At 43.5% G+C, this 27,409-nt stretch overlaps 1 protein-coding gene across 2 annotated transcripts in view; it reads left to right on the top strand.

Annotated features, from left to right (window-relative positions):
* Positions 1–27,409, top strand: part of PARP8 (poly(ADP-ribose) polymerase family member 8) — a 319,726-nt gene that overhangs the window by 281,931 nt on the left and 10,386 nt on the right. For both annotated transcript variants that reach the window (XM_075839740.1, XM_075839730.1), the window contains 6 exons: positions 2,326–2,374; positions 3,916–4,028; positions 16,407–16,479; positions 17,688–17,757; positions 19,654–19,727; positions 25,533–25,602. In XM_075839740.1, the coding sequence (XP_075695855.1) occupies positions 2,326–2,374; positions 3,916–4,028; positions 16,407–16,479; positions 17,688–17,757; positions 19,654–19,727; positions 25,533–25,602 (449 nt within the window). The remainder of the gene's footprint in view (positions 1–2,325; positions 2,375–3,915; positions 4,029–16,406; positions 16,480–17,687; positions 17,758–19,653; positions 19,728–25,532; positions 25,603–27,409) is intronic.

The following is a 27,409-nucleotide window of genomic DNA, read 5'->3' on the forward strand; positions in this document are numbered from 1 at the left end:
CCCCTCCTCTGCAGTGCTTGGGTGCAGGACCTTAGTCATGTGACCATGATGTCACAAATAGTCCTGCACCCCTAGTTTTTGCCGCTATTTGGCCGAAAACTGTTTCGTTTTGTTGCGATTTCCGTAGTACCACAAACAGGGTTCTGCGCAAATCCCACAAATTTTCTGCGATACTCGCAGGAAAAAACACGACACAAAAATATGCAGGGGGCAGTATTTTTATAGAGCGCCACAAGGAAGGGACGTGCAGGAGCAAGATGTATGGGCAGCTGAACAGGCTGCCAGAGAGTGACGCTTTCCCATTACTCTCTGACAGTATGTTCTTTGCTAACGTGCTCTCTCAGCAGTCGCTCAGGTTGCTCTACTAACATGACGGCGCTGCATCAGGATAAAGTAAACAGAGCAGGGAGCCGTAAATTCTCCCTGCTCTCAGCTGCCAGATGCAGCTGAGGGCTGGGAGCGTCCCTGCTCTGCCGTGTGAGATCGATATAAGTATCGATCTCACCCGTTTAACCCTTCAGATGCGGTGCACAATAGCGAGCACCGCATCTCAGTGGTTTTGGAGAGAGGGAGGGAGCTCCCTCTCTCCCCCACCGACACCCGGCGATACGATCGCCGAGTGTCTGTGTCTCCAATGGCAGCCGGGGGTCTAATAAAGGCCCCCAGGTCTGCCTTTAGCGAATGCCTGCTAGATCATGCCGGAGGCATAACCTAGCAGATGCCTGTCCGTTTTAAACTTACAGGCAGTAATACACTGCAATACAAAAGTATTGCAGTATATTATAATAGCGATCGGAGAATCGCATATTAAAGTCCCCCAGTGGGACTAGTAAAAAAGTAAAAAAAAAGTTGAATAAAGTTAATGAAAAAAAAATGTGAAAAAAAATGAAAAACCCACCTTTTCCCCTTACAAAATGCTTTACTATTAAAAAAACAAAATAAAATAAAAAAGTTACACATATTTGGTATCGCCGCGACTATAAATCTATTACATTATTTAACCCGCACGGTGAACGCTGTAAAAAATGTAATAAAAAACTATGGAAAAATTGCTGTTTTCTGTGAATCCTGACTTAAAAAAAATGTGATAAAAAGTGATCAAAAAGTCTCATCTACTCCAAAATGGTACCAATAAAAACTACAAGTCTTCCCGCAAAAAAAAAGCCCTCATACAACCGCATCGGCGAAAAAATAAAAACGTTACGGCTCTTCAAATACGGAGACACAAAAACAAATTTGTGTAAAAGTGGTAAAACATACAAAAACTATACAAATTTGGTATCGTTGCAATCGTAACAACCCGCTGAATAAAGTTATTGTGTTATTTATATCACACGGTAAACGGCGTTGATTTAAGACGCGAAAAAGAGTGGAAAAATTTCAGGTTTTTCTCTATTCCCGCCCAAAAAAAAGTTAATAAAAGTTAATCAATAAATAATATGTCCCCCAAAATGGTGCTATTAAAAAACACAACTTGTCCCGCAAAAAACAAGACCTTATACAGCTATGTCGACGCAAAAATAAAAACGTTATAGCTCTTGGAATGCGACGATGGAAAAACTTAAAAAAATTGCTTGGTCATTAAGGTTTAAAATAGGCTGGTCATTAAGGGGTTAATGAACAGTGTATATAGAAGTCAACAATCTCTCCATATGTATTTGGAGACCAGTAGCTCCCAACCTGTGGCCAGAAGCATATCTCCAGGGGGTGCAAAGATAGCAGTTGCACCTGGGCTTTGGGGCCTGAGGATGCCAAAATGCCCCTCTGCCACATGAAGGCACCAGTATTATAAGTGGCACATGGTAGGTAGGGGCCCTGTGAAAAATGTTGTCAATGCTGTAGGCCAACTATGCATCTAGATCGACTGACTCATAGTACAGATAGAGACAGATAGGTGGCACTTTATATCCAGCTTGTAAACACCTTATTAGTTCTCATCAGTGCAATACAATTTAAAAGTTCTTTCCAATGTTTCAGATGATTGTGATTGCATGGTATAATATAATGTTATAGAAATTCAGTTGTAGATAGTATAGCCAATATATTAAATCATACAGTGGCTTTCTGCAGTGGCTTATTACTCTCATCACAATTTTTATCCTTAGAGTTAGTGTTTTGTTACTGTAACTGAGACCTTTCCTTTCCACTTTGTTACCTCACACATTAACATATAGACAGTAAAAGCAATAAGAGAAGTGGCTGTAAAAGGATATTTCCAGAAAGTGCCATTCTCTGCACGATTACCATGCAAATCTCTAACACATACTGAGATTTAGGAACTAAATAAAAGAGAACATCTGTTTATTCTTTGCTTATTTTTTGCAGGGTTATTTCAAGTAATAGGTCTCATATAGTGAAACTGCCAGTTAACAGGGTAAGTTTGTTTGCCTATATAGCCAATTTAAATCATATGAGTTTATTATATGTTGTGTTTTTTGTTTTAAATTATACTTATTGTATTTGTTGTGAAAGTCAATGGCTCAAAATATATTAGACTGAAATTTAGACGAGTGTTCCAACAGACACTCACGCCAGCACTCCTAATCAAGAGATTTCATACCAATATATATCGAGAGAGGAGAAATAACACACAGACGCTGCTGATATGCTCAAAACACTCCTCCGGGGGTTTATTGCCAAACTCAATTATAATAACATCATTCAGAAGGGGTGTAGGATTGAGGTTAACCAATCAGAGGCAATGTGACAATAACTCTTATTCAGCCAATTACAGACATACGATACATTCCAGATACATCATTATAATTCTTCACACATCAGGTTTGCAGGTGCCTTATCTCTCTTGGCAAGAATATTCCTGTAAGATGGGGGAGGCATTCCCACATGCATATTTGCCGCCCTGCCATCTCACTCCCTGTCCCTTCTCTCCAAGCCTCGTATGGGAACAAAGGTCAAAGATAACTAACTTTAATAACATACAAAATCAACATAAATATACTTGTCTTAAAGGAACAATGACTTTCTTATTCACTACAAAATAACCAAGATGGGAACTCCAGACAAGATGGCCGCTGCACAAAATTAAATCATTTAAACATTATTTGAATCACTTTCACATCATGTAAAGAATACATGGAGAATACATATCTTATTAATTTGGCATCCTGCTTGGTAATTCATAATGTAATTTAATACAGAGAATATAAGCAAATAAACCATCCTTCACATATTGTTTTGTTCTTTTTTCGTCTTTTATATTGTATTGCATGACAGTACCAATTTCACACTGTAGATCAATTACAGATTATCAACACTTTGGCACTAAAGTAATTTTGGGTGTGTTCATTTGCTTCATAAATGCAATAATAAGCAACTTTCTAAATAGTGTTCATTAAAAATGATCTACCGTTTTATGTGTAACTCCTTCACCTAGCTGGTTGTCCTGCTGTTTCTGACATAGATCCAGCAGTATGCTGCTCCTGGTTGTGTCTGTTCTCTCAGTGTTAGAGATAGTAGAAGGGAGGGAGAGGAGGTTGTACATTGTAGTTTAGAGTGTGGATAGGAGGGATATCATCCAAACATTTAGGGGGGTCAGATCACACAATCTGTATCAGAGTGTAGAAAGGGAGGTGAACACACATGGCAGTCTGCAGGGGGGAGTGGGTGAATCACACAGGCTGTGTATGAGTATACATAAGTACCTGCGAAGATGAGGTTCTACAGTGCTCATGGCTGCCTGTGTGCAATGGTTTCAACTTGTAGTAAAGAAATAATGCAGGTTTAGAATACAAGACACATCAGTGACTTTATAAGTGTTGTCTATTACACTATTTGCTAGAACCCAGATTGCCCTTGTAACTCTATTCCCTAGTCTTAGTTATGCCATGTAATTGAACTTGTATTTTTCACTACAGGACTATGCTAATATTTAGATATGTATTTTATATTTTGCAGCAACTGAAATTTATGCACACCCCTCACCAGTTCCTACTTCTCAGCAGTCCACCAGCCAAAGAAGCAAATTTCAGAGCTGCTAAAAAACTTTTCGGAAGCACATTTGCATTTCAGTAAGTTCTAGTATTTTCTGCTGTTACATTTTAATATGGTGCCGATAGTACAGTTATTATAGTGGTAAAGACAGGAACATTATGCTTTATGTTTTGATATGTAGGAATCTGGCTTGTCTAAGAACACTTATCAATAGTAGTTCACTAAAAGGTTCCATATTTATTGTATGTGTTCTGTATTTACTACTATTCGTGACCTAAAATATTTGGCTTGTTATCTGGAAGCACTGGCAACAAAGAAGGATGCAGTGTATTGTTGTGACCTTCAGGTTTAGGCGGTATTAGGGCTCTGTGCAATCTTCATGTTGTAAGGATCTGTAATATGGCATCCATAAAATTCTATAAGTTTCATACTTCCCTTTATATACAAAGACATGGATATGTCAAAAAACAAATTGTACCATTCTCCAATGGAATCTGTTTTACAGAGAAAACTTTCTTAATACTATGCCATAAGAATTCATTATATAGCGACACACAGAACAGCAGGGATTTGGTGTTCCACTTAATGGGCCAATGCATATTACTCTGCTGTGTGTCTGAGCCATTGGGGCGAACTTGGATTCTGGCGTAGTCGTCAGGTCTTAATATCATTACCAAAACCTTTCAGCAGGGGTGATTGTGAATATTGAGTAAGCAATGAGGGTATATACACTGACATTACAGGTGGAATATATCAGAGGCAACGAATCATACCATTAGTAGGGTTGTCTGCTATAGACAACAAATTGGTCTACACTCTTTTAGACCATATTGAGGTGATAGAAGGAGACCCTCAATCAGGGCCCACTCCATTAAATAGACCAGGGATGCCAGGGTCAATGGGTGCGGTGTAGGCTTCATCTAGTCTGCAGATTACATCATGGTTCTTGACCACAATAAGAGCTGATCACTTGAGTTACCAGCAGTGGGACCCCACTCCATCAGTTTGATCTCAGGAGCTCATATTTTAATAAAAAGAGCTGTCCACGCTGTACATAGGAGAACCCTAGCTCATATTAACATACCTCTTCTGTTTACACCCTTTCCCGTCACAGACATTTTTTGGATTTTCGTTTTCATTTTTTCCTCCCCCACCTTCCAAAAGCCATAACTTTTAAATGTGTCCGTCGATAATGCCGTATGAGGGCTTGTGTTTTGCAGGACGAGTTGTAGTTTGTCACGGCACCATTTATTGTACCATATAATCTATTAGGAAACTGGAAAAAATTATTTGTGTGGTGGAATAGAAAATAACAGCGATTCTTCAATCTTTAGAGGGGTTTAATTTTTACGGCTTTCACTGTATGGTAAAAATGGCATGTTAATGTTATTCTACCGGTCAATACGATTACGGTGATACCAAATTTATATATATATATATTTTTATGTTTTACTACTTTTAAAGGGAGAAACTAATTGTTCAAAATAAAATTTGCGTTTTGTCGCTATATTTCCGTCGATTGAGCAGTATAAAGGCTTATTTTTTTGAGGGGCTGTAGTTTCTATTGCTATCATTTTGGGTTACATAAGACTTTTTGATCACTTTTTATTTATTTTTTGTGGGATATGAAGCGACCAAAAAACTGCGATTCTGGCGTTTTAATTTTTAATTTTTGACTGTGTTCACCCTGCGAGTTAACTAATGGTATATTTTTATAGTTTGGACTTTTGCAGCAATACTAATTTTGTTTATTTATTTTACATTACTTTAGAGGAAAAATGTGAAATGTTTTTTTTTTTAACATTTAATATAAAATTTTTTACACTACTAAAAACGTAATAAACTTATTAAACATTTTTTACACATCGTTAGATCGCTGGTACAATACACTGCAATACTAATGCATTTCAGTATACTGTCATTTTTACAGACACCTGAGGCAGGGCTTAACAGGAGATGTAGAAAGGCAGTCCTTCATTTGCCCCTGGGCTGCGATGACAACCGATGAGCTGTCGGAGTGGGGCGCCCCCACTTTCTAACATCTTAGATGCTGCGATCGTGATTGATCGCAGCACTTAAGATGTTAAACAGCCAGGAACAGCGCTATCGCTGTTTCTGTCCGTTAGTCCTGGTTGTCAGCTGTTATACAGAGCTGACACCGCTGCATATGGAGCGGGCTCAGCAGGTGAGCGCACTAAAACATCACCCCCAGCACCATGACGTGCTATTACGTCGTGGTGCGGAAACAGGTTAAAGAAAAGCCAACCATAGAGACCAAAGATCCCTCTACTGGACTACACTTCGGACAACTTGTAGTTGAAGGGATTATCCAGCATTTTAAAATTGATGGCCTATTCTTAGGATAGGCCCCCAATATTAGATCAGTGGGGGTTCAACTCCCGGCACGGCGGCTGCGCCTGGTATTGTAGCGTTATCCTATTCACTTGAAGCTAGTTTGCAACGTAAAGGGTAAAATCTGTGGCAAATTCGGTGTCAAAACCCACCCTAATGAAAAAGCACTACATACAGCCATAAAGCATAGAACTGTATATTGTAACAAATAATACAATGTGGTTCACAAAGTGGGAAGAAACCAGGTGGATGATGCTTAAATTATCTGACAGGGTGGAATGAAATGTATTTTGAAGGTACTGGCAACAGTTTTCACGTTCTCATTATTCATCCCAGGCCAATATGCTAACTAATTTAGGCTTGGGATCACATTTGGTATATTAGTTCTAAGGTTACATTCACATTATTTGGAAGAAAGAGTTGATGTTTATTTTGGCCCTCCAAATAAATCGTAGGTGTACCCAAATGTATTCCGAACGGATGACTACATCTGCCATTGACTGACATCATAAAAAATAAAATACTATCGCATATATGCGTTTCTGTGGTATTGAATAGCGTGGTAGCAGGGGCGTAACAAGGATAGACTAGGCCCCATAGTAAACTTTTGACTGGGCCCCACCTCCCCTCGTTGCCAAAAACAGCCCCCCTTATAGATAGTGCCCCCTGTATATAGTGCCCCCTTTAGATTGTGCTATACAGCCCCCTGTAGATTGTGCCATATAGCCCCATGTAGACAGTGTTATACAGCCCCCCTGTAAACAGTGTCACACTCTACTTGTAGATAGCACCACCCACCTCCCCTTGCTAGATAGTGCTATAGAGTCCCCCTGAAGATATCACCATATAGCGACCCCCAAACAAATAAAACAAAAAAACTTCGTACTCACCTAGGCCCCGTTCCCGAGACGAGCAGATAGAATCAACACCGACGGGATCCTTGCGTAGGCCGGCGTGATCCAGTGACGTTATCATGCCGGCATGCGCTGGGATCGCGTCACTGCGAATTATAGGCTGCAGGCCGAACCTGGTCTGTAGTCAGGGCCGGTTTTAGACATAGTGTGGCACTGGGAAAAGTTAAAAGTGGGGCCCCAAATGCTGAATTAGGGCCTGTTCACATCTGTGTCGGGGTTCCGTTGATCGCTTCTGTCAGACCTTTCCGTCAGGGGAACCCATGAACGGAAACCATAGCTTTCCGTTTGCATTATCATTGAGTTCAATGGTACTGTATCCGTTGCAAATGGTTTCCGTTTGTCTCCGTTCCGTAAGTCAATTGAGAAGGCGGTGTGCAGAGAACTGCATCACTGATTTCTAGCGTGTTGTAAGCTCCAAAGCATATGTCACCCCTCACACAAAAAAATTATCTATATACATATACAGTTATTAAATCATACCACTATACCAGCTGAAATAATACCCCCATACTGTTACTGAATAATAACTCCACACCATAACCATATAGTGTCTAAATACCCCCATACTGTTACTGAATAATACCGCCACAGCATAACCACATAGTGACTGAATAGTACCCCCATACTGTTACTGAATAATACCTCTGCACCATAACCACATAGAGACTGAATAACACCCCCATACTGTTACTGAATAATACCTCCACATCATAACAACATAGTGACTGAATAATACCCCCATACTGTTACTGAATAATACCACCACACCATAACCACATAGTAACTGAATAATGCCCCCCATATTGTTACTGAATAAAACCTCCACACCATAACCAAATAAAGACTGAATAATACCCCCATACTGTTACTTAATAATACTGCCACACCATAACCACATAGTCTGTAATGGATCTGCCAGGCACTACGTCTGTGGAGACTCCCAGGGTTAATCAGTCGACACCTGAGGCCAGACCTCTTAGACTGACACCGGCTCCCACCAATCAGGGTGGCAGGCTCAGGAGTGGGAGAGCCTATCGCGGCCTGGTCAGTCAGAGTTAGCTCCGCCCCCTGTCCATTTATACCTGCAGTTTTCTCTTCCTCATTGCTTGTTATTCTTTTGGATTCCTGGCCCCACTGCTGCTTGCTCCAGCCTGCTTCTGCCGTGCTTCTGCCTTGCTGCAGTTCCCCTTGTCTTGCTTTGCTTTGCCCCTGGCTTGCTTCTGTCTCCGTGCCCGCTCGGGTTACTCACTTCGTCCTGGTCCTGACTGTTCGTTCGCCGCTCCGTTTCCTCGTGGCGTTCCGTGGCTACTGCCCCTTCCCTTGCGTGTTCCCTGTTTGTTTTCCTGTGCACTTAGACAGCGTAGGGACCGCCGCCCAGTTGTACCTCGTCGCCTAGGGCGGGTCGTTGCAAGTAGGCAGGGACAGGGCGGTGGGTAGATTAGGGCTCACTTTCCCTTCACCTCCTTCCTGCCATCACAGAATAACAAGCCCTTACCTAGTCTACCATTTCTCCTACGCGGTCGCTATCATGGACCCCCTTGAGACCCTGACCCAGCAGATGCAGGGCCTCTCCCTACAGGTCCAGGCCCTGGCCCAAGGGGTTGGGCGCACCACCTCACCTCTAGAACCCGACCTCAAGTTACCTGACCGGTTTTCAGGGGACCGTAAGACGTTTCTCTCCTTCCGGGAGAGTTGCAGACTATATTTCCGCCTTAAGCCCCACTCCTCAGGTTCCGAGAACCAGCGGGTGGGTATCATCATATCCCGACTCCAGGAAGGGCCCCAAGAGTGGGCCTTCTCCTTGGCTCCTGACGCCCCTGAACTTTCCTCTGTTGATCGTTTTTTCTCTGCCCTCGGACTCATTTACGACGAGACTGACAGGACTGCTTTAGCCGAGAGTCAGCTGGTGACCTTACGTCAGGGTAGGAGACCGGTTGAGGAATACTGTTCTGATTTTAGGAAGTGGTGCGTAGCTTCTCAGTGGAACGATCCGGCCCTAAGGTGCCAGTTTAGGTTAGGATTATCTGACGCCCTGAAGGATCTGCTGGTTAGCTACCCCTCGTCTGACTCCCTTGACCAGGTTATGGCCCTAGCAGTACGACTTGACCGACGTCTCAGGGAACGTCAGCTAGAACGCTTCAGTGTGCTCCCCTCTGACTTTTCTGCGATCCCCCCCGAGGTCCCGCCTCCTCGCCCCTCCACGGAGGACTCGGAGGTACCCATGCAACTCGGGGCCTCCATGTCCCCTCGACAACGTAGGGAGTTTCGCAGAATGAACGGTCTCTGCTTCTACTGTGGGGACGACAAGCATCTACTGAACACCTGTCCCAGGCGCAAGAATAAGAAGCCGGAAAACCTTCCGCGCCTAAGTGATCATCGGGGAGGTCACTTGGGCGCACAGGTATTTCCCGTTAATGTGAAACGCAATAAAATTTTGCTTCCCTTTCAGGTCTCGTTTGCTGGCCGGTCTGCCACGGGCAGTGCTTTCGTGGATTCTGGTTCATCTGCTAATATCATGTCTGTGGAATTTGCTATGTCTCTAAAGATGCCTTGTATTGATTTACCTTATCCTATCCCTGTAGTAGGTATCGACTCGACTCCCCTTGCTAATGGTTATTTTACTCAGCATACTCCTGTTTTTGAACTCCTTGTTGGCTCCATGCATTTGGAGCAGTGCTCTGTACTGGTGATGCAGGGATTATCGTCTGATCTGGTATTAGGTCTTCCCTGGTTGCAGTTGCATAATCCCACGTTTGATTGGAATACTGGGGATCTCACCAAATGGGGTAATGAATGTCTTACGTCATGTCTCTCTGTTAACTCTATTTCTCCCCGGGAGGAGGTAAACACGCTTCCTGAGTTTGTTCAGGACTTCGCCGATGTGTTTTCTAAGGAGGCCTCCGAGGTGTTGCCCCCCCATAGAGATTACGATTGCGCTATCGATTTGGTGCCTGGTGCCAAGCTTCCTAAGGGTAGGATATTTAATCTTTCATGTCCTGAACGTGAAGCCATGAGGGTGTATATCCAGGAATGCCTGGCCAAGGGTTTCATTCGCCCCTCGACTTCTCCTGTAGGTGCTGGCTTCTTCTTCGTGGGGAAGAAGGATGGTGGTCTTAGGCCGTGCATTGATTATCGTAACCTGAATAAGGTCACTGTAAGGAACCAGTACCCACTTCCTTTGATTCCGGATCTTTTTAATCAGGTTCAGGGAGCCCAATGGTTTTCTAAGTTCGATCTACGGGGGGCATATAACCTTATCCGCATCAAAGAGGGGGATGAGTGGAAAACTGCGTTCAACACACCCGAGGGTCATTTCGAATACCTGGTCATGCCCTTTGGGTTGTGTAACGCCCCTGCTGTCTTCCAGAATTTTATTAATGAAATCCTGAGAGAGTACCTGGGTAATTTTCTTGTTGTGTACCTTGATGACATACTGGTGTTTTCCAAGGACTGGTCCTCTCACGTGGAGCATGTCAGGAAGGTGCTCCAGGTCCTTCGGGAGAATAATCTGTTTGCTAAGACTGAAAAATGTGTCTTTGGGGTACAGGAGATACCATTTTTAGGGCAAATCCTCACTCCTCATGAATTCCGCATGGACCCTGCCAAGGTTCAAGCTGTGGCGGAATGGGTCCAACCTGCCTCCCTTAAGGCGTTACAGTGTTTTTTAGGGTTCGCCAACTATTACAGGAGATTTATTGCCAACTTCTCGGTCGTCGCTAAGCCTCTTACGGACCTTACCCTCAAGGGTGCTGATGTCCTCCATTGGCCCCCTGAGGCCGTCCAGGCCTTTGAGACTCTCAAGAAGTGCTTTATCTCGGCCCCCGTGCTGATTCAGCCCAACCAAGAGGAGCCATTTATTGTGGAGGTTGACGCTTCCGAGGTGGGAGTGGGGGCCGTCTTGTCCCAGGGTACCAGCTCCCTCACCCATCTCCGCCCCTGTGCTTACTTCTCTAGGAAGTTTTCGCCCACGGAGAGTAACTATGATATTGGCAACCGCGAACTTCTAGCCATTAAATGGGCTTTTGAGGAGTGGCGGCACTTCCTGGAGGGGGCCAGACACCAGGTAACGGTCCTTACGGATCACAAGAATCTGGTTTTCCTAGAATCGGCCCGGAGGCTTAATCCTAGACAAGCTCGGTGGGCACTATTCTTTACCAGATTTAATTTCTTGGTTACCTATAGGGCTGGGTCCAAGAATATTAAGGCTGATGCTCTGTCACGTAGTTTCATGGCCAATCCTCCTTCCGAGAAGGATCCCGCTTGTATTTTACCCCCTGGTATAATCGTCTCTGCCACGGATTCTGATTTAGCTTCTGATATCGCGGCTGATCAGGGTGCAGCTCCCGGGAACGCCCCTGGGGACAAACTGTTTGTTCCCCTGCAATACCGGCTGAGGGTACTCAGGGAAAACCATGACTCCGCTCTATCTGGTCATCCTGGCATCTTGGGCACCAAACACCTCATTACCAGAAACTATTGGTGGCCTGGGTTGCCTAAAGATGTTAGGGCTTACGTCGCCGCTTGTGAGGTTTGCGCTAGGTCCAAAACCCCTAGGTCCCGACCTGCGGGCCTACTACGTCCCTTGCCCATTCCCCAGAGACCTTGGACCCATATCTCCATGGATTTTATCACCGATTTGCCTCCATCTCAGGGCAAGTCGGTGGTGTGGGTGGTAGTCGACCGCTTCAGCAAGATGTGCCACTTTGTGCCCCTTAAGAAGCTACCTAACGCCAAGACGTTAGCTTCTTTGTTTGTGAAACACATCCTGCGTCTCCATGGGGCCCCAGTCAATATCGTTTCGGACAGAGGGGTACAATTTGTTTCCTTATTTTGGAGAGCCTTTTGTAAAAAGTTGGAGATTGATCTGTCCTTCTCCTCCGCCTTCCATCCCGAAACTAACGGCCAAACGGAAAGGACCAACCAATCCCTGGAACAATATTTAAGGTGTTTCATCTCTGACTGTCAATTCGATTGGGTCTCATTCCTTCCCCTTGCTGAATTTTCCCTGAATAACCGGGTCAGTAACTCGTCAGGGGTCTCCCCGTTTTTCTGTAATTTCGGGTTTAACCCAAGGTTCTCCTCCGTCTCCCCTGGTTGTTCCAATAATCCTGAGGTAGAGGATGTTCATCGGGAACTGTGCACTGTCTGGGCCCAGGTTCAGAAGAACCTAGAGGCGTCCCAGAGCGCACAAAAGATTCAGGCAGATAGTAGACGTTCTGCTAACCCCCGGTTTGTCGTCGGGGATTTGGTCTGGTTGTCGTCCAGGAACTTGCGCCTTAAGGTCTCGTCCAGGAAGTTTGCTCCCCGATTTATTGGGCCTTATAAGGTCATTGAAGTCCTCAACCCTGTATCCTTCCGTCTGGAGCTGCCCCCATCCTTCCGCATACACGACGTCTTTCATGCCTCCCTCCTTAAACGCTGCTCCCCGTCCTGGTCCCCCTCTAGGAAACCTCCTGTTCCCGTTCTCACCCCTGAGGGGGTGGAATTCGAGGTGGCCAAGATTGTGGACAGTAGGATGATCCAGGGCTCCCTCCAGTACCTGGTCCATTGGAGAGGATACGGGCCGGAGGAGAGGACTTGGGTACCTGCTCGAGATGTTCACGCTGGGGTATTGGTCAGGAGGTTCCACCTTCTCTTCCCCACTAAACCGGGTCCTCTTAGTAAGGGTCCGGTGGCCCCTCATAAAAGGGGGAGTACTGTAATGGATCTGCCAGGCACTACGTCTGTGGAGACTCCCAGGGTTAATCAGTCGACACCTGAGGCCAGACCTCTTAGACTGACACCGGCTCCCACCAATCAGGGTGGCAGGCTCAGGAGTGGGAGAGCCTATCGCGGCCTGGTCAGTCAGAGTTAGCTCCGCCCCCTGTCCATTTATACCTGCAGTTTTCTCTTCCTCATTGCTTGTTATTCTTTTGGATTCCTGGCCCCACTGCTGCTTGCTCCAGCCTGCTTCTGCCGTGCTTCTGCCTTGCTGCAGTTCCCCTTGTCTTGCTTTGCTTTGCCCCTGGCTTGCTTCTGTCTCCGTGCCCGCTCGGGTTACTCACTTCGTCCTGGTCCTGACTGTTCGTTCGCCGCTCCGTTTCCTCGTGGCGTTCCGTGGCTACTGCCCCTTCCCTTGCGTGTTCCCTGTTTGTTTTCCTGTGCACTTAGACAGCGTAGGGACCGCCGCCCAGTTGTACCTCGTCGCCTAGGGCGGGTCGTTGCAAGTAGGCAGGGACAGGGCGGTGGGTAGATTAGGGCTCACTTTCCCTTCACCTCCTTCCTGCCATCACATAGTCACTGAATAATATCCCCGTACTGTTACTGAATAATACCGCCACACCATAACCATATAGTGACTGAATAATACCCCCATACCGTTACTGAATAAAAACCACTATACAAAGACCAATATTACCAGCATATAGTGACCATCTAGTGGTAGATGCCAGTTATACCCAGGAGCTCTGCAGACAATATAATATCACATCCATATAGGGACCATATAGTGGTAGATGGCAGTTATGCACAGGACCTCTGCAGACCACATAATATTATCCCCATATAGCGGTAGATGCCAGTTATACACAGGAGCCCTGCAGACTATATAAGTGATTACAACACATTTATATCTAGTGACTCACAGGTGATGTTTTCTCTGATTAGAGTCATTCACTTTCCCTTTTTTCTCCATCCGGCCCAGACCACTGTGACAACTTATTCCAGCCACGACTCGTCCCTTCAGAATTTGAAACACAGACATGTTGGCTTCTTGCTTTTCCAGCATCCTCCCCACCTATACCCCATCATCTAAACAAACTCGTAATCCACAGTGCCCCAAATGATAATAATGATCCCTTAGTGCTTGACACAATAAAAGTGACCCATCCGTAACCGTGCCGCCTTTGTGCCACCACAGTAATAATGCCCCCTGTATATAACGCCACACAGAGCCCCCTGTAGATAGCGCCACACAGTCCCACTGTAGATAGCGCCACACAGCCTCCCTGTAGATAGCGCCACAGTCCTCCCCCCTTGTAGATAGCGCCACACAGCCCCTAGTAGATAGTGCCACACAGCCCCCCTTAGTAGATAGTGCTACACAGCCCCCTCTTATATATAGTGCCACACAGCCCCCTCTTGTATATTGTGCCACAAAGCCCCCCTCTTGTATATAGTGCCACTCAGCCCCCCCCTTGCATATAGTGCCTCATATTTCCCCTTTGTATACAGTTCCACAGCCCCCTCCTGGAAATAGTGCCACACAGCGCCCCTCTTGTATAGAGTGCCACACAGCCCCCCCTTGTGTATAGTGCCACACACCCCTTCCTTGTATAAAGTGCCACCAGGCACATAAATTTTATAGGCCGCGAGCCCCGTAGCAGCCGCGAACAGGGGGCCTTAAGAGGATGGGGGCCCTGGGCAATTGCCCAGTCCCCCCCCCCTAACGCCGGCCCTGCCTGTAGCCTAGTAAATGGCAGAGTAGGGTGATACCTCCCTGCTCTGCCATAGCGTTCAATAGTATCTGCGTCCTAAGAACGCAGATACTATGGAATGTGGCATCGCTACCGCTATAGCAGCCATAGCGGCTGCTAGCAATGCCACCTGACATGGAGGGGGCCGTGACGGCAGGCAGCACGGCCCACCTCATGCCGCTATGGCTGCTACAGCGGTAGTTACACCACTGGCTGCAGGCCTAACGTGGCCTGCAGCCTATAGTATTCATTTGTATCTATGTCCTGAGGACGCAGATACATGTTAATACGGCTGTTGATAGCACCGGGTCCCCCTCCGGTGCCAGCGACGCCACTGGGCATGAAGGGGCCTGTGCTGCCCGGCCCATAAATTTTATGGGCCGGGCGGTGCGGGCCACCTCGGGCACCGTAGAAGCCACGGGCAGGGGGTCCTAAGAGGATGGGGGGGCCGTGACAATGGGTGGCACGGGCTCCCTCATGCTGCGGGCCGCGTAGCAACCGCTATGGCTGTTACCGCTATATTTACGCCACTGCATGGTAAACTGAGCTATTGAGTAGTGTTACAAAAACAGTATCTAAATGAAAACCCGATAAACATATGCCAAAAGGACACTGGGGTTCCAAAGGAACCTCAGCTACATGAGAAGATGCAAGTATTATAAATGGCACATGATAGGTAGAGGGGGCCCTGTTACAGATTTTGCATTGGGGCCCATGAGTTTCATTTTAGGCTTCTTTGTGTTGCCATAAGTGTGTACATTATATGGTTTCATACGGCAGTCTTAGACAGAAGCTCACTGGAGTAAGTTGCGACAAGTTTATCAAGTGGCGTATCTTGGACGTCGACGTGCCACAACTTGAAATCCATGACAGCACCGCCTCTGATAAGCCCTGGCCACTTTTTTAAAAGCGTCGAGAGCGGAGTGAAATTTAAAAAAGTCGCACATTTTTATACGACACAGGTGAGTGCCAAAATTTGTGACTGTTTATGCCACTAAATCATGTTTCAGGGGATGTTCCTAGAACTGATTCTGGTGAAGCTGCATGTGTTGAAAACATATGCAGCTTTATTACGCACGGTTTTCTATATTTTAACTTTTTCCCACATATATTTGTGAAAGGGAATGCATAAGTCATACTACAGCAGGAGCAAACCATAAGGTTACTTTTTTGACGATTAGTTTTAAATTATTATTAATGTCAGATGTGGAGACACTCAGCAACTTAAAGGGAACCTATCACCTATTAAACCAGCAATACCTGGTGGTAGTGGGTGAAAAATCATTTCTATATAACCTATAGTTATATCGGATTATTACGATAAAAGGCAGGAAATGTTTGCAGACCGTTATTTAGAGTCGGAGGAGGAGTTTAGGAGAGGGGATAACGGCAATAAACTTTTGAAAGCAGCGGCCAGTGAGGGATAAGTAAAGCTCAATAGGTGAAATGCTGGTGACAGGTTCCCTTTAAAGGCTCGAAATGGAACATTGAAATGGACATTAAATGTTTGCATATAATTTGTATTTGATATATTGTGTACAGCAGTGGTGCCCAACCAGTGCTTCTCCAGCTGCTGAAAAACTACATCTCCCAGCATGTACTGACACCTGGAGGTTGTCAGGTCATGTTGAGAGTTGTAGTTTCACAACAGCTGGAGAGTCACAGGTTGGAGACCACTGGTCTTAAGTATGTAAAATATTGCTACACAGGACCTTTATTATGTTTTCTATTACAGTGGCTCGCACATTGAAAATTGGCACTCTATTCTTCGGAACGGATTAGTAGTTGCTTCCAATACAAGACTGCAGGTAATGTAAAGTATTTTAGAAAAATAACCTCTAGGTGGAAACTTCAAGTAGTTTACTGTCACCACAAAGCAGAGGCATACATAGAGAAGAAGGGGGCCCAAAGCAAAAGCAAAATGGGCCCCATTTCATATGAAGATCTTTATTGGAAAAAAATAGGAAAAACTGTAATGTCAGATACTAAACTACTATAATTTGACAGGCTACAAAGTGAATAGTTGATATAAATATTGTATCACTTTGGGTATATAGCTCCTATGCAGAACCATGTGTCACCATAGTTACAGACTACAAACAAGCCCTGAATGTAGTCTCATCCAACAGTCAGGTGTTATTCTTTTCCATCGGCCCCCTCTTCTACTCTCTGTAAGTTATAAAGAAGTGGAATCAGAGTGCGTGGAGTAACACTTGACTTCAGAATCCAACTACACATGGGATTAATTTTTAGTTTGTAACCATGGAGACCCATAGTTCTGAATAGAAGCTGTATACACAAAATGATTTGTTTCATAACCTTTAAAATTATAGTAGTTTTGTGTCTCACCTCATTGATATTGCAAATAAGCCAACAGTCCCGTTTTTTCACAGAACTGTTCTGCAGACTTGAGCGGACAAAGGGCATGGTTTATGCAAATTTGCATTAGTGGAGATGTTTCTAGCTGTTTTTGGGGCATTCCTGGGTGTAGTTGGGGTATAGCTTTAATTGTCAGGAGCTATGCTATTGAATTTATCAGACACTAATGCTATTTTACATTGTTGCCTCTTTTATGTTAGTGATATAACTTTTTGTAATAGGGCAATGTGTTGTACAAATAAGTCCAAAGTTCCAACATTAAAATGACACCATTTTGAAACCACAATTTTTTTTTAAAAAGTTAAAACTTCAAAGACCTGACACCAGATTATATCACAGAAACTGAATTGCAACATTTAAGAGGATTTTTTTGTGACTTTGACACAACGCATGTCAGATATAATATGTTTCAGATTCTGTTATATTTTCTTAAATCATTTTACTGCATGAACTTCTTAAATTAATGGACCTGTGAAGTGACCTTGTAGTGTTTGTAGATAATATCTATAGATTTCTTGTTCATTCTTTGTGAATATATTTTAACACCTGGCACTTAGATAGTGCTGGACACAGTTAAGGTATTGAATAATGCCATACACCATTTATGTGATGCAAATCTCTCTTAATATTGATTCAGCTTCATGGTGCCATGTACGGAAGTGGAATATATCTAAGTCCATTAGCAAGCATATCATTTGGCTACTCAGGTAAATGACAGATTTCTTCTTCAGGTCTATTCAGAACGGATCGGATCTATTGTATGTATACGTAATGAATATTTCAATTTACAAAAATAAAAAAATAAAAACCTGTGGAAACACCAGATTATAATATTGCAGCTTCGGGCAGCTTTTGATGCACTTTTGGCCAACAAGAGAAGTGAATTCTTAACAAAGGCAAATTATAAACTCATCTGATCTTTGGGTCCCATCTTGGGATCTCTCAATGTCCGACTGTTGGAATGTGAGTTGCCTTTGACCTTCAGGGAAGAGGAGGCCCCATTCTCCTTTCTGTTTTTGCCCATATTCGACCTGGGAAAAACATCTAAGACGCCTTCTGGTCAACTTTTACATGAAGCTTTGGGATCTCTTGGGATCTCTCAATGTCCGACTGTTGGAGTGTGAGTTGCCTTTGACCTTCAGGGAAGAGGAGGCCCCGTTCTCCTTTCTGTTTTTGCCCATGTTCAACCTGGGAAAAACATCTAAGACGCCTTCTGGTCAACTTTTACATGAAGCTTTGAGGTCAAATCGCAATAAATAGCAATGAGCTCTATCACCCTAGCGTGTAGTTTTCCTATTTTTTGCATTTATTCTGCCTGGCTTTGGCTAAAAATATAAATTTAAAAAAACTCAGTCAAACTGTTCTGTGAGAACAGGACTTTACATATAGAAAGTACATTGTCACATTGATCATTTTCATTTGACTGTAAAATCACTGGTGTGAATGAGATCTATACTAGTCCAAGGTTAACATAAGAGTACTAGGATTCTCTGAGTAACCTGTTACAATGATAAAAGATGCAATGACTGTAAATAAGTATTCTTAAAACCATTGTAATTACATCCAAAGGATGAAAACCCATACAGGCACATAGATGTGATGCCGTTTTTGTGGCCGTTTTTGGCTAAATGTATAAAGAAAAGACTGATACATCTCCTTTCTTTTGTGAGCGCTCCTGTGTTTGGCTCAAAAAACTGAGCCACAACCTCTTTAAAACTTTGTATGTGCTCCTGGCTTTAAACCGGAATCACACATGCAGTTTTTGTGGCAGTTTTTAACACAGTTTTTTGAGCCAAACACGGGAGTGGATACAAGAGGGAGGCGATGTATCAATTTTGTCCTGTATACTTTTTCTTTCTTTTTGGATCTACTCCTTTGGGTTACATATAATTTATAAACTTTTATATATTTTTTTTATTATGATTTTTTTAATGACATTTTGTTTAAATAACATAACGGAATTATGCTTATAGCGATACCAAGTATGTACAACTTATATTTTACTACTTTTACAATAAAAAATGAATAGTTTTTTTTCAATTTGAGAGTTATAACATTTTTATTTTTCCATTGACGTAGCTGTATGATAGCTTTTTTTCAGGAAAACTTGTAGTTTTAATTGCCACCATTCTGGGTTACATATAACGTATTGATTAAATTCTGCCATTGTTTTTGGGATTTCTTCTTACGCCTTTCACCCTGCGGTATAAATAATATGTTATTTATAGGTCATTATGACTGCGGTGATAATAAATATGTATATACTTTTTTTCATGCTTTTAAAAAATAAAAGCACATATTATGGCAAAGAACATTATTTTTTGCAATCACATTGCAAGGGCACCGATGGCCCCTCACTCTGTCAAACCACTTATGTTATCTCCTGTGTCGTGCCATCGCTCTCGCCTGCGCTGTACATTTACCACCCATTGTAGAAACTTCTTTCCGTAAATTGTGGCACAGTGCAGGAAGGGGTTAATGCACTATGTAAAAATATAGAATATTGGTATCTATTTAGGATCTTATGACAAGGATGCTAAATACAGCCGTGTGCATTAACCCTTTACAGGATGTAACAATTTATTTTAATATTTTATACACAGGGATGAACAAGAAGCAACAGAAAGTATCAGCCAAGGACGACCCCCCAAGCAGCAAAAGCAGTAGTACATCACAGGTATTCTTTTTTCTGACCTTTCAGTGTGACGACAGGTATGATCCATCCATTCTTATTTGCACATTCTCTCAAGATCTTTTTAATGTCTGCCTTAAGTGCCATATATTTGAATGGTTGAAATACCCAATAAAGGTGATGATGGCCATAGCACAATCAATGTTGGTGGATGTCCCTGGGCAAAATATTATGTGAGGACCCCTCTCCTAATTAGATCATCTTAAGCATTCCATAATAAAAACAAATCACAATCGAAAACTCTAGTTGTTAGTGGAGTATCCCTTTAATCAGTAATATTATACAATAGATAGACCAATGGTAAAAATATATTACTATCTATCTATCTATCTATCTATCTATCTATCTATCTATCTATCTATCTCATATCTATCTATCTATCTATCTATCTATCTCATATCTATCTATCTATCTATCTATCTATCTATCTATCTATCTATCTATCTATCTATCTATCTATCTATCTATCTATCTATCTATCTATCTATCTATCTATCTATCTATCTATCTATTATCTATCTATCTATCTCATATCTATCTATCTATCTATCTATCTATCTATCTATCTATCTATCTATCTATCTATCTATCTATCTATCTATCTATCTATCTATCTATCTATCTATCTATCTATCTATCTATCAAATTCAAATTCAAATTCAAAGAAGCTTTATTGGCAGGACCAAATACATATTAGCATTGCCAAAGCAAGTAAGAAGTAAGGGAATGAGGGATAGGGACTGAGGGCTTGGGGATAGGGACACATCTAGGGTCGGGGTTATACAAGTCCATGGCATATCATGTCTCTCTCAGTCTATGGCATTCAGTGACATATTGTGCCGCTGTGCCCACTGTGGTTTCCTCTTCACCCAGCAGGATGTAGAGTTTCTCTTCCTCTTCCATGGAGCTGAAGTCCGGTAAGAGATCAGAGAGTTTCCTGAAGTGAGTGTCCCTCACTGCTGAGTATTTGGAGCAGTGTAGCAGGAAGTGGGCCTCATCCTCCACGGCCTCCTGGTCGCACTGTTGGCACAGTCGGCTCTCCCTGGGCTTGTAGGTCTGTCTGTGGCGCCCGGATTCGATGAGCAGGTTGTGGGCGCTCAGTCTGTAGCGGCTCAGGATCTGTCTGTCTCTGGGGTTTGGCAGTTTCTCCAGATATGGCGCCAGTTTATATTCCCGCTGTAGACTCCGGTATATTGTCAGTTTCTGGGATGTCTTTATGTCGTTCCTCCAGTCATTGATATATTCCTCTTGGTTCTCGTTTATTGTCTTCTTGATTTCGGCTTTTGTGAGGCCGCGCTGAGTGACATTTTCTTCAGGCCGGGTCAGGGTGAGTTGTTCTGGGGGGCCTGGTTTACCTGGGACCCCTTGGTGTAGCAGGGCTTTATGGTGATAGGAACTTTGCCTGCTGCTGTGTAGATGGGCCCAGAATGATAGCGCCCTCTTCTGGATTGTGAGGTGTAGTGGGAATCTGCCCAGTTCTGCCCGACAGGCGCTATTTGTGGTGCTCCGATGGACTTGGAGAAGGTGTTTGCAGAATTCTAGGTGGAAGATTTCTGTTGGGCTGGAATCCCACCTTGACCAGCCTGGGTATGTGTCCGGACCCCAGACTTCACTGGCATACAGGAGGATTGGGGAGATGATGGAGTCAAAGATTTTCAGCCAGACCGTCACTGGTGGTTTGAGATGATAGAGTTTTCTTCTGATGGCATAGAAGGTTTTGCACGCCTTGTCTTTCAGTATCTCTATGGCTTGTTTAAAGCTTCCTGATTGGTTGATTTCTAGGCCCAGGTAAGTGTACCTGTCGGTCGCTGTGAGTGTGGCGTTATTTAGTGTGAAGGTCGGGTGCCTGGGGGATTTTGAGTTTTTCTTCTGGAACACCATGATGTTGGTTTTCTTTGCATTGACGGGTAGTGCCCACGTGGAGCTGAATTTTTCTAGGATTTGCAGGTTGTCTTGGAGACCTTTCTCGGTTGGTGATAGTAACAGAAGGTCATCTGCATACAACAGGAATTTCACCTGGGTGTCATGGAGGGCGAGACCTGGTGCTGAGGAGGATTCCAGAGCTGTGGCCAGTTCATTGATGTAGAGCGTTGGACTGAGGCTGCAGCCTTGTCTGACTCCTCGGCTCTGCTGGAAATCAGCCGTTCTTCTCCCGTTCACCTTCACGCTGCATCTGTTCTCTGTGTAGGAGCTTCTGATGACGTCATAGGTTTTACCTCCTATTCCGCTCTCCAGCAGTTTCAGGAATAGGCCCGGGTGCCACACTGAGTCGAAGGCCTTCTTAAAGTCCACAAAACAGGCGTAAATCTTCCCATGCTTTGTATTGTGGACGTGGCTCTTGATGAGGCTGCGCAGGGTGTAGATGTGGTCAGTGGTGCGGTGGTTTGGCATGAAGCCACCTTGGCTTTGGTGGAGGACATTGTGCTGGGTGAGGAAGCTGAGGATTCTCTTATTCAGGATGCTGCTGAACAGTTTCCCCAGGTTGCTGCTGACACATATCCCTCGGTAGTTGGCTGGGTCGTACCTATCTATCTATCTATCTATCTATCTATCTATCTATCTATCTATCTATCTATCTATCTATCTATCTATCTATCTATCTATCTATCTATTATCTATATATCTCATATCTATCTATCTATCTATCTATCTATCTATCTATCTATCTATCTATCTATCTATCTATCTATCTATCTATCTATCTATCTATCTATCTATCTATCTATCTATCTATCTATCTATCTATCTATCTCATATCTATCTATCTATCTATCTATCTATCTATCTATCTATCTATCTATCTATCTATCTATCTATCTATCTATCTATCTATCTATCTATCTATCTATCTAGCTATCTCATATCTATCTATCTATCTATCTATCTATCTATCTATCTATCTATCTATCTATCTATCTATCTATCTATCTATCTATCTATCTATCTATCTCATATCTATCTATCTATCTATCTATCTATCTATCTATCTATCTATCTATCTATCTATCTATCTATCTATCTATCTATCTATCTATCTATCTATCTATCTATCTATCTCATATCTATCTATCTATCTATCTATCTATCTATCTATCTATCTATCTATCTATCTATCTATCTATCTATCTATCTATCTCATATCTATCTATCTATCTATCTATCTATCTATCTATCTATCTATCTATCTATCTATCTATCTATCTATCTATCTATCTATCTATCTATCTATCTATCTATCTATCTATCTATCTATCTCATATCTATCTATCTATCTATCTATCTATCTATCTATCTATCTATCTATCTATCTATCTATCTATCTATCTATCTATCTATCTATCTATCTCATATCTATCTCATATCTATCTATCTATCTATCTATCTATCTATCTATCTATCTATCTATCTATCTATCTATCTATCTATCTATCTATCTATCTATCTATCTATCTATCTATCTATCTATCTATCTATCATCTATCTATCCTGTGGATAGGGGATACATGTCTTTTATTAGGACACACTGTAGGTCGCATTTATTTGGCGTCCCCTAAAGGGGGGGGGCTGTATGGCGTTCCCTACAGGGGGGGGCTGTATGACGTTCCTTACAGGGCGGGACGCTGTATAGCGTAAACTACAGGGGTGACGACGCTGTATGGCGTTCCCTACAGGGGGGGACGCTGTATGGCGTTCCCTACAGGGGGAGGGAACGCTGTATGGCGTTCCCTACAGGGGGGAATGCTGTATGGCGTTCCCTACAGGGGGGGGACGCTGTATGGCGTTCCCTACAGGGGGGGACGCTGTATGGCGTTCCCTACAGGGGGGGGCTGTATGGTGTTCCCTACAGGGGGGGGCTGTATGGCTTTCCCTACAGGGGGGGCTGTATGGCTTTCCCAACAGGGGGGGCTGTATGGCGTTCCCTACAGACCCCCCCTGTAGGGAACGCCATACAGACTCCCTGTAGGTAACGCCAGACAGCCCCCTCTGTAGGGAACGCCATACAGCCCCCCCCGTAGATAACGCCATACAGTCCCCCTCTAGATAACGCCATACAGCCCCCTCTGTATATAGCGCCATACAGTCCCCCTGTAGATAACACCATACAGCCCCCCTGTAGATAGCGCCATACAGCCCCCTGTAGATAGCGCCATACAGCCCCCCTGTAGATAGCGCCATACAGCCCCCCCCCCTGTAGATAGTCCCATACAGCCCCCCCTGTAGGGAACGCCATACAGTCCCCCCCTGTAGGGAATGCCATACAGTCCCCCCTGTAGATAACGCCATACAGCCCCCCCGTAGATAACGCCATACAGCCCCCCCGTAGATAACGCCATACAGCCCCCCGTAGATAACGCCATACAGCCCCCCCTGTAGATAGCGCCATACAGTCCCCCCTGTAGATAACGCCATACAGCCCCCCCGTAGATAACGCCATACAGCCCCCCGTAGATAACGCCATACAGCCCCCCGTAGATAACGCCATACAGCCCCCCTGTAGATAACGCCACACAGCCCCCTTTGTAGATATCTACAGAGGGGGCTGTATGGCGCTATCTACAAAGGGGGTTGTATGGCGTTATCTACAGGGGGGCTGTATGGCGTTATCTACAGGGGGGCTGTATGGCGTTATCTACAGAGGGGGCTGTATGGCATTATCTACAGGGGGGACTGTATGGCGCTATCTACAGGGGGCTGTATGGCGTTATCAAAAGGGGGGGTTTGTAAAAAAGCCACTATCTACAAGGGGGGGTTGTGTGACACCCGGGGGAGGGGGGGGGCCCAGTCAATAGTTTGCTATGGGGACCAGTCTTTCCTAGTTCCGCCCCTGTATCTATCTATCTATCTATCTATCTATCTATCTATCTATCTATCTATCTATCTATCTATCTATCTATCTCTGTTCTATCTATCTATCCAAAAAACAGGCAGCACACCGTAGTATGTATCAGTGAAAAAAGAGGGGGAGGGGGGGCCCCAGTCAAAAGTTTGCTATGGGGCCCAGTCTTTCCTAGTTACTCCCCTGTATCTATCTATCTATCTATCTATCTATCTATCTATCCAAAAAACAGGCAGCACACCGTAGTATGTATCAGTGAAAAAAGAGGGGGAGGGGGGGCCCCAGTCAAAAGTTTGCTATGGGGCCCAGTCTTTCCTAGTTACTCCCCTGTATCTATCTATCTATCCATCCATCCATCCATCCATCCATCCATCCATCCATCCATCCATCCATCCATCCACAAAAATAGAATCCAGCAGCACAGACTTAAATGAAAGGGGGTGCAAGCCTTAGGGAACTGACCACTATCCCTCTAGACAAAAAGCAGTAAATAGGCAGCACTCACAAAGGCTTATAGTGAAAAAAGAGGGTGCTTTATTGACCCCAAAAGTGTGAAGTTTCGGCTCACACAACCTGAGCCTTGCTTGAGAAAGGCTCAGGTTGTGTGAGCCGAAACGTTGCACTTTTGGGGTCAATAAAGCACCCACTTTTTGCACCATAAGCCTTTGTGAGTGCTGCCTATTTACTGCTTTCTATCTATCTATCTATCTATCTATCTATCTATCTATCTATCTATCTATCTATCTATCTGTCTGTCTGTCTGTCTATAAAATTATATGTAAAAAAAACTGCTGTTCATGGCATAATAATGGTGTATTTTTACTTTTTATTTCACATATCATAGACAGTGGTTTATATATCTACTTCTAATACTTTGAATTTTTACTGTCCACATTATTAATATTAATCTTCTTTTTCATGAATATTTGTTTTATGTTTTATTTGGATTTTAGTCACAGAAAAAAGGACAACAATCCCAGTTTTTGCAAAGCCGTAACTTGAAATGTATAGCCTTATGCGAAGGTGAGTAGTGCAATTTATAGATTAATATTTAATTGTTTTAAACTTGCTTTGTATTATTTTTTTCATTTTTTTATAAAATTATCTAAGGTTTCAGTCATAGATGAATGGGATCTAGCACACCATAATAACGTCATGGTAAATATGCACCGGCTTAGGATTCGGGACTGCAGGGCAGTGTGCCACATAAGCCATGTTGAATGGCTGAGAGGGCTCACATACGGGGACATATGTGTCAGTCTCACTTTGAGGGTTCAGTGGCCCTTTCTACTAAGCTATTAATCCATGTGTTAACAGTAAGTGGTAAGGTTTCACAGTTTTGCTGAGCCTTCGGGACAAGTATATTTTTCTTGCTTGGATCTGCTTTCTGGTTTGCATGAAGAAATAGTGTCGGTGTAGCGAGGCTCGCTCCTGCTATCGCAAACTGAAAAGTGGGGCCTTAGCAGCTGACTGTCCGCTCGCTCCATGGATTCCAGAGGCTAGCACCCGCATTTGTACACATAAATTAGGATTCTATTTACATAGTTACATAGTTACATAGTTTGTACGGTTGAAAAAAGACACATGTCCATCAAGTTCAACCAAGGGATGGGAAAAGGGAAGGGAAAAATTTCTACACATTGACATAGAAGCTGATATTTTTTTGTTCTAGGAAACTATCTAAGCCTTTTTTAAAGCCATCTACTGTCCCTGCTGTGACGGCTCCTGCGGTGACTATTCCATAGATTCACAGTTCTCACAGTAAAGAAGGCTTGTCGCCTCTGCAGGTTGAACCTTTCTTTTTCCAGACGGAGGGAGTGCCCCCTTGTTTTTTGAGGGGGTTTTACATGGAACAGGATTTCACCATATTTTTTGTATGTGCCATTAATATATTTATATAAGTTAATCATGTCCCCCCTTAGTTGTCTCTTTTCAAGGTGAAATAGGTTTAGTTCTTTTAATCTTTCCTCATAACTTAGATTCTCCATGCCCCTTATTAGCTTCGTTGCTCTTCTTTGTATTTTTTCCAACTCCAGGGCATCCTTTCTATGAACTGGAGCCCAGAACTGGACTGCATATTCTAGATGAGGCCTCACTAATGCTTTGTAAAGTGGTAATATCACATCCCTGTCCCGTGAGTCCATGCCTCTTTTAATACACGACAATATCTTTCTGGCCTTTGAAGCAGCTGATTGACATTGCATGCGGTTATTTAGTTTATGATCTACAAGTACACCCAGATCCTTCTCAACAAGTGACTCCCCCAGTATAGCTCCCCCTAGGACATATGATGCATGCAGGTTGTTGGTACCCAGGTGCATATCTTTACTTGTATCTACATTAAAGCTCATTCGCCAAGTGGATGCCCAAACACTTAGTGTCATCTGCAAAAATAGAAATAGTGCTATTATTCCGATCCTCTATATCATTAATAAATAAGTTGAATAATAGTGGACCCAGCACGGAACCCTGGGGTACACCACTTATAACCGGGGACCATTCAGAGTAGGAATCATGGACCACAACTCTCCCACACAGACGGCGTACAGCATAGTGAATGAAACGGCTCCCGTTCGCATTCTCTATGGGGCTGTATGTGCCGTATTCCATGTCTGTATGTGTCGTTAATCGACACATACAGAGATGAAAAAAAAAATGGCAGCCCCCGTAGAGAAGAAAAAGTTTGAAAAAAAAAAAGTAAAACACAAACACACAAATAAATAAACTTTTTTTTAATAAAACACTAAAAGCAAATTTAAGTAAAAAAAAATTTTTTTGCGACACCCTTCCTTTAAATAATTATACATTGCAATAGTTCAGACTTTTACAG

The sequence above is a fragment of the Rhinoderma darwinii genome, chromosome 1, assembly GCF_050947455.1.
Source record: "Rhinoderma darwinii isolate aRhiDar2 chromosome 1, aRhiDar2.hap1, whole genome shotgun sequence".
NCBI lineage: Eukaryota > Metazoa > Chordata > Amphibia > Anura > Rhinodermatidae > Rhinoderma > Rhinoderma darwinii.